The 6,926-nt window shown below is 51.4% G+C and overlaps 1 protein-coding gene across 3 annotated transcripts; it reads right to left on the bottom strand.

Moving 5' to 3' along the window:
• Positions 1-513: 513 nt before the first annotated feature.
• Positions 514-6,403, bottom strand: LOC101103658 (CMRF35-like molecule 5). 3 transcript variants are annotated; one of them, XM_042256409.1, is made up of 4 exons: positions 6,229-6,403; positions 3,752-4,084; positions 2,346-2,418; positions 514-1,521 (listed from the first exon to the last, which is right to left on the bottom strand). In XM_042256409.1, exons 1-4 carry the CDS (start codon positions 6,281-6,283, stop codon positions 1,245-1,247), a joined length of 738 nt encoding a protein of 245 aa, XP_042112343.1. In that variant the 5' UTR covers positions 6,284-6,403; the 3' UTR covers positions 514-1,244. The 3 variants fall into 3 exon arrangements, with proteins under 3 accessions (XP_042112343.1, XP_027831202.1, XP_042112342.1); XM_027975401.2 differs by having other exon boundaries at positions 2,346-2,415; XM_042256408.2 differs by having other exon boundaries at positions 514-4,084.
• Between the last annotated feature and the right edge of the window lie 523 nt (positions 6,404-6,926).

The raw sequence follows: 6,926 nt of genomic DNA, 5'->3' as shown, positions 1-6,926 counted from the left end.
CCTCTCAGAGGGTAAGAGAGTGTCTCAAGGTTTGGCCTCTAGCTTTAGAAGAAAACAGTTGACCTTTTCTAAACTAGCTCCCTGAGGCCCTGCCCCCTTCCTCCAGAATGAACCAACAGGAACAGCTTAATTCATATCCCAGGACTCTTAGTCGAGGAAATCTTCCTGAGAATAAAGAGTCTTCTCCAAGCCCACCCTCCCCAGCCCACCCTAGCTTATAGCCACTGATTTGTTCTAACTCCAGGGCCTGACTGATGGATTACTCCACAGTCCCCAAAATGTATGGACGATCTCCTTGCAGACGCCAAGTGAGATTCACAGCCAGACTGAATACATTCAAGAGAGGGAATAAAATGGAAATATTAATGGGGCAGGGACTTAGGGTGACAAGGAGAGGCTGTGAGGTCACTCTCATCTTCAGGTGTGCCCAGGACGTGAGGGATGGCGCTGGTAGAATCTCATTTCAAACACACAAAATACATCAGGGCAGGGATGCCAGAGTCTTCTGACCACTTTTTAAGAAAATATTTTCTTTATTTATTTGGCTGCATCGCGCCCCCCCACCCGCCGGGATCTTCATGAGTCATGTGGAATCTTTAGTTGCACTGCACGGTCTCGGTTCCCCAACCAGGGATCAAACCCACAGCCCCTGCATTGCAAGGCAGATTCTCACCCACTGGACCACCAGCAAAGTCCCTCTGTCCACTTATACTTGCATATCTTCACATGCAGTTGGCATATTATCATCGTTTTGCACATTTTTCTACTTTCATGGGGGCTAGAATTTCCCGGGTGGCTTAGTGGTCCACCTGCAAATGCAGGAGATGCAGGAGACACGGGATCAACACCTGGGTTGGGAAGATCCTCTTGGGGAGGAAATGGCAACTCACTCCAGTATTCTTGTCTGGGAAATCCCATGGACAGAGGAGCCTCGTGGGATACAGTCCATGAGGTCACAAAGAGTCAGACACAATCAAGCACACACAGAGAGTCTCAAACCCACAGTTGGCTGACCCCTGCCCCGCACACAATGCAAAAACAAGTGCATTACGTTGTGTGTGACACAGACTTGAGATCATATATGTCCTCCAAGGAACTGGGCCCAGAAGAAGGCATCTGCTCTTCCATTCCTTCCTGTAATTTCTCCTGTGTTGGAGGCCTCAGGACAAAGAAGGCCAGAGGCTGTGCAGGGAAGGGCGAAACTAGAGCCAGGCCGGAGCATCACAGCAGCAGTTTTCCAGGGACTAGGGGACTAATTCTTGAAGCGGGGAGCCATGCTGCCTCGAGAACCACAGTCGCCACTGACGACCGTCAATGCCTGAGAAAAATGCCTTTTCCTTCTGTTTGAGGGTCTTTTGCTCCTGGAACGTTGAAGAGCATGGGGGCTGCTGGTTTTCCTGGGGCTTCCTCCCGGAGCTCCTCAGAGGCCTGTGGACCCAGAGGACAGCACCGAGCATGCCCAGGAACAGGGGCACCTTCAGGAAGACCAGGAGCAGGAAGTGGACGCTGCCCAGTAGGGGCCTGTGGGGGACACAGGGACAGGAAGTGAGATGCTCCCCAGGCCCCCTCCTCCCAGCTCCCCCAGTGCCTGGGTTCCAATAACCTACACGAGGGCCAGCCTGGGACCCCAGGATACAATGACCTTCACACCCCAGACTCTCCTTCTTCATGTCTCCCTGTTCTGACCCTTGCTGCTCTCCTGGGCAGGAAAGGACAAGTGTCCTCATCAGAAGGAGAAGAGCTTAGAATATAGACACACACAAAGGGGAAACCACGAGATGCACAGCAAGGAAGACGGCCATCTACACAGCCAAGGAGGGAGCCCTTGGGAGAAAGGAGATACGCTGACACCTTGACCACAGACCCTGGCCTCCAAGTTGTGAAAAATGAACGTTGTCTAAGCCGCCTGGCCTGTGTTACTTTGCCATGCCAGCCAAGCTAATACAAAAATCATCCCTTATTCTTCACTCTTCACAGAAATTTGTCAAATGAAGTCAATTATCAATTAATCACTTAATTCTGTTTGGAACATTAATTATGTAATGTAAGTTCCTGGAAGGCAGACAGCTGGATATTTGGATAATCCTCATACCCCCTCATATTTCTAAAACAGGGATGGGCAGCTTCCCTGGTGGTCCAGTGATAAAGGATTCACTGCCAATGCAGGAAATATTAGAAAGCCCATGCGCAGCCGTGAAGACCGAGAATATCCCCCCAAAATATAAAATAAATAAAAAATTTTTTGAAAAAAGGGATGGGCAGGAGTGGGTACCCAGTGCTTATTTGTTGGATAAATGAGTGCATCAGCCATCTCATGAAGATCAAAAGCCCTAATTGGTACTTACAGGTGTCCTTCCGGGACAACAGGTGCTGTGAACATGTTGGCATTGGAGGTGGCGCGGCTGGAGATCGACCCTGCTGTTGCAAGACACACAGACCAGGTTACACAGCACTCTATCTGTCCACCCACCTGCAGCCCCAAAAGTGCCTCTGAGTCTGGGGGATCTGGGTTTGGGAAGCATGGGCCTCCCTTCCTGAGTGTCTGGAGCAGTGCCAAGGGAGGGGCTGACAGCCTGGACTGCTCATATCTCCTTGGCCTCCAGAAGACTCAGAGCCTCAGAGGCAGTGGGGCTGGCACAGGTCCAGAGGTTAGAGGGGCCCAGGGTTGCCTCAGGCCAAGGGCAGCTGGAGGGAGCGGAATTCAAATGCTCCAGCTGCTTGTGATGGGGCCGCGGCCAGTGCCTCCCCCATCTACTTATCCATGAGGACAGGAGTAAAATGGGGGCTAGCAGGCAGCTGACACAGCCAAGATCTGCAACTTCAAAGGCCAGGACCAGCCCTGAGCAAAATCCCGAGGTTCAGGAAGAGCCTGCACGTGGAGGACATTATTAAGCTCCCGCGATGGGGAGAGTCCCTCTCAGGACTGTTGTCAGGATTGACTGAGATGAACCTGGTCTGCTTTGCAAGTATAATGAGCCTCACAGGGTCAGGGTGTATGTGTAGGGAGCTATTGACTGTGTGCCCACCCCTCTCTGCCAGAGGTGCCCCATGAGCTGGTGCCGCCCGGTCCGAGGGTCAGCAGAAGCAGAGCCCAACAGACAAAATCAGTCAAACCAAGGTGCCTCTGTTAACATGCCCAGGGGTGCTTGCCTTCTAGATAGATTGAGGAAGAGTGTCATTCAATGCAAAGGTATAAATGGCTCATGATGGGGTTTCATGCATCAGAAATGCAGCCTTCTGACTGTGGAGCCCTGTCCAGACCCCGACATTAAGCACAGCATCCCCCACTGGGCTGGGACTTCCCCCTGAGATGGGATATGGAACACGTGGTGGGAACGGCAGCTCTGAGGATCCAACCCCAAATTCCAGAAAGAGCAGGAACACCCCCAGGGGAGCAGGGGTCCCAGGGAAGCACTGGCAGGAATTGGGGTCTCCAGGTCCCACAGAGGAGGATCCCTTGGCCCACAGACTGACATGGGGACCACCACCTTCATCTCCTTGGGAGCAGACTCGGGCACTGACTGTGCGCAGGGAAACAGGCTTCTGGGAAAGCCTGATCCCACCCGGAGGCGGCCCTGGAGCCAGGAGAGGGTCGAGGGGAAGCCCTGCCCCTCCCAGCTCAGGTGGTCAGCAGGGGCTCCGTGAGCCCTCAGGACTCCCCCACCCCTGGGACATTCCCTCTGAGGGACAGCTGGGTCCCTGGACAGAGAAGGCCCTGAAGAGACACGTCCACGCACACACATAGTCTTACCTGGGTCAATGGTCACATCAACGTCGTCCCCCAGATCAACTCCAACTCTCTCAATCCCACACCAGTAAGTGTCTGAATCGTCTACCCTGAGTTTCTCCACAGTCACGGTGAACGAGCGGTCTTTCCGATTGTCCTTGATGGACACGCGGCCCTGCTTCACCTCCTTCTCTGATCCATGGTTTGTTTTAACAATGAACCGGCAGCTGCTCCAGTCAGCCCCCCGGCACCACCACTTCACAAAGGGCTCATACCCAGGGTCGTATCGACACCGCACAGTCAGTGAGCCCTGCTCCACACCTCTCACTGCTCTGGGACCCGAGACGGCAGATGAGCCTGGAAACACAAATCCATGTACCTGTCACCTCCCGTCCTGGGTGTAGGGCCACAGCCTCCTGCATTGTGAATCGTTCAACCAGACCCAAGGGCCTCCTGAACTGAGTAGCAGTCAAGGAAGGGATACACCTTCCACAAGATGGACCTTTTGCCCTTCAAAATTCTAGTCAAAGCCACCAGGAAAATCCCATAAAAGCACAACTGCAGATCTCGAAGAAACCCAAACAATGACACAGAGCAAGAGCAGTTTCCTGTAATTATCCCCTCTTCCCCTGTCTGCAGCCAGTAAGTCTTTCCATTCCAGTCATGTCCATTTGCAGCCATCCCTGTGTTATTCTGCTCTGATGGGGAGGAAAGACCAGAGGACCCATTTCCACAGAAGATGACTCTGCACTGACGACCTCAGGAGGTCCAGCTGAAACGCCCCCTTAACATGTCTGTGGGGAGGCTGTTCCTACTGGTTATGATGTAGTAAACCGGTAAGCTGTGGTAAACTGGGTATGGTGTAGTAAATGTACTGGCAGGGGCCTCCTTGAAGCTGACCAAAGCAGTGGTTGCCACTGGGGCTCCATGTGCTATGGACTCCATACAGGACAGATCCCATTATATCCACTGAATTGTAAGTTCCACTCCCAAATTCCTGGGAGAAGTGCTTTTGTAGGACAAAAGCAAGGACAGGTCAGGTATGAAACAGAGCAACACCTATGAATGTCTTCAGGTGTCTTGTAAGGTTTTTATTAAATCTAATGGAAATGATTCAATCAGGAGATCAACACTGAGTAAACTGAAAAAACTATTTCTCTCTTCTCTGCAACCATTTGCTCTAGGTCAGCGATCACTTGCTCTTTATTTTCAGTCTAGGTCTGTCTAATCAAAGGTATGGATTTTCCACTAGTCATGTATGAATGTTAGAGTTGGAGTATAAAGAAAGCTGAGTGATGAACAATTGATACTTTTGAACTATGTTGTTGAAGAAGACTCTTGAGAGTCCCTTGGACAGCGAGGAGATCCAACCATTCCATCCTAAAAGAAGTCAGTCCGGAATATTCATCGTAAGGACTGATGCTGAAGCTGAAACTCCAATACTTTGGCCACCTGACGTGAAGAACTGACTCATTGGAAAAGACCTGATCCTGGAAAATATGCCGGGAGGAGAATGGGATGACAGAATAGATGGTTGAATGGCATCACCAACTCAATGGACACGAGTTTGAGTAAACTCCAGGAGTTGGTGATGGACAGGAAGGCCTGCCGTGCTGCAGTGCATGGGGTCACAAAGAATCAGACATGACTGAGTGACTGAACTGAACTGAACTGAAACTTGCATAAAGGCACTCGGAGCACTGGAAATAACTTAAATCAAACATCCATTAAAAACTATTTAAATTTGCTGAAGTCAGCGCAAACCCGGAGCCTCCCAGTGGCTCAGGGGTAAAGAATCCGTCTGCAATTCAGGAGCCGCAGGAGACAAGTTCCATCCCTGGGTCAAGAACATCCCCTGGAGGAGGGCTTGGAAACCCACTCCAAAAGAGCTGGACACGACTTAGCAACTTAGCGTGCATGCGTGCAAATGTAAATCCATTCACAGAAACTCTGAGCACTTCTTTAGAGTCAATAAACATTCAGCGTGATTGTTCAGCACGAGTTTGAGTTGGAACTAGAAGCGTGTGCATCATGCTCTAACAACCTCAAACACGTTTTTTTAAAGCACATAGAGAACATTTACAAAAATTGACCATTAAAGAGACCTGCTGCAAAATAGGCTATGAGAAGCCTGTGCACCTACAGAAAGATCCCAAGCACCCTGATGACCCAGGGCAGCCAGAAATAAGGCTTTAACAAGCTCTTCAGGAGTGGATTCCTTCATTACCCCCATTTTCCTTCATTCATCTGTGTCTGTAGAATGGCTGAGGTTGAAAAACACTGTCCTATGGGGGGACACTTTGGTTTGGTTTGGTTTCTTGTTTCCCAGCACCTAACATAGAAGCAGTGAGGTGTTAGTAGTAAACATGATATTTGATTAACAAATAAGTGTCTGGATGAACAAATGGACCCTGCCGTGTTCCCTGCCATGTTCCCCCAGGATAAACCCTCAGGATCTCCTGTCTCAGTCACTCCAGGGTCTGAAGCCCCGCCCCACTCACCTGGGATGATGAGAAGGAACAGAGCCGGGAGCAGAAACGTGGTCTTGCCTCCCATCCTCGGACCTAACGAACTCTCAGTCCCTTCAAGGACCTGAAGCCAAGATCAGAAGTGGACATGCTGGATCTCCCTCAAACCTCAAGTGAAGTCCCCTGAATCTCCTTTGCACTTGTCTCTGGTTCGCTTCTCACTGTCAGCACCTACTTCTGCATTTTACAGATTAGGAGAAAGGGGTGTCACTCGTTCAGAGGATGAATTGCAGCAAGTGATGAGAGCTGTGTCTAGACCTCTGTGCCTTGGGGAAAACAAGTGGTCCGGGTCCAGGCAGGTTGCCCATGAGGAGCCGAGACATCACTGCTGGGGGGAGGGGGCAGAGCTGGTGGTGAGTGAGGAGAGAGGACCCCAGAGAAGGGGTTGGAGGCAGGAATGGACTCAACTGGGTCTGCACTTGGGGAGAAGGCGGAGCTCAGGGCTCAGGTGCAGCCTCGCCGCAGAAATAGTCCCACCCTACCCTCCCTGCAGGCAGCATCCCCATCTGCATCTCAGACCACCTTCCTGCCCTGAGCCTGACCCCTGCCCCTCCCTGGGGTCAGCTTTATTAGAGGTCCTGAGTCACTGCAGAGCAGAGGCCGCCCTGGGGCAGGATCAGAAAGGAGAAGCCCCTTTTCCTTTCATGCATTCTGTCCAGAGGCTTTCTCTC

The sequence above is a fragment of the Ovis aries genome, chromosome 11 (genome assembly GCF_016772045.2).
Source record: "Ovis aries strain OAR_USU_Benz2616 breed Rambouillet chromosome 11, ARS-UI_Ramb_v3.0, whole genome shotgun sequence".
Taxonomy (NCBI): Eukaryota; Metazoa; Chordata; class Mammalia; order Artiodactyla; family Bovidae; genus Ovis; species Ovis aries.
The sequence above is the reverse complement of the archived record's forward strand: the minus strand, read 5'-3'. Positions and strand labels throughout refer to the sequence as shown.

What these genes read in the sequence shown, in the direction of transcription:
- LOC101103658 (XM_042256408.2), bottom strand. Translation starts at nt 6,283, where the DNA reads ATGGGAGGCAAGACCACGTTTCTGCTCCCGGCTCTGTTCCTTCTCATC. An exon ending in GTTCCTTCTCATCATCCCAG is followed by an intron (nt 4,085 to 6,228) that starts GTGAGTGGGGCG and finishes TTGTGTTTCCAG; the next exon opens with GCTCATCTGCCGTCTCGGGT.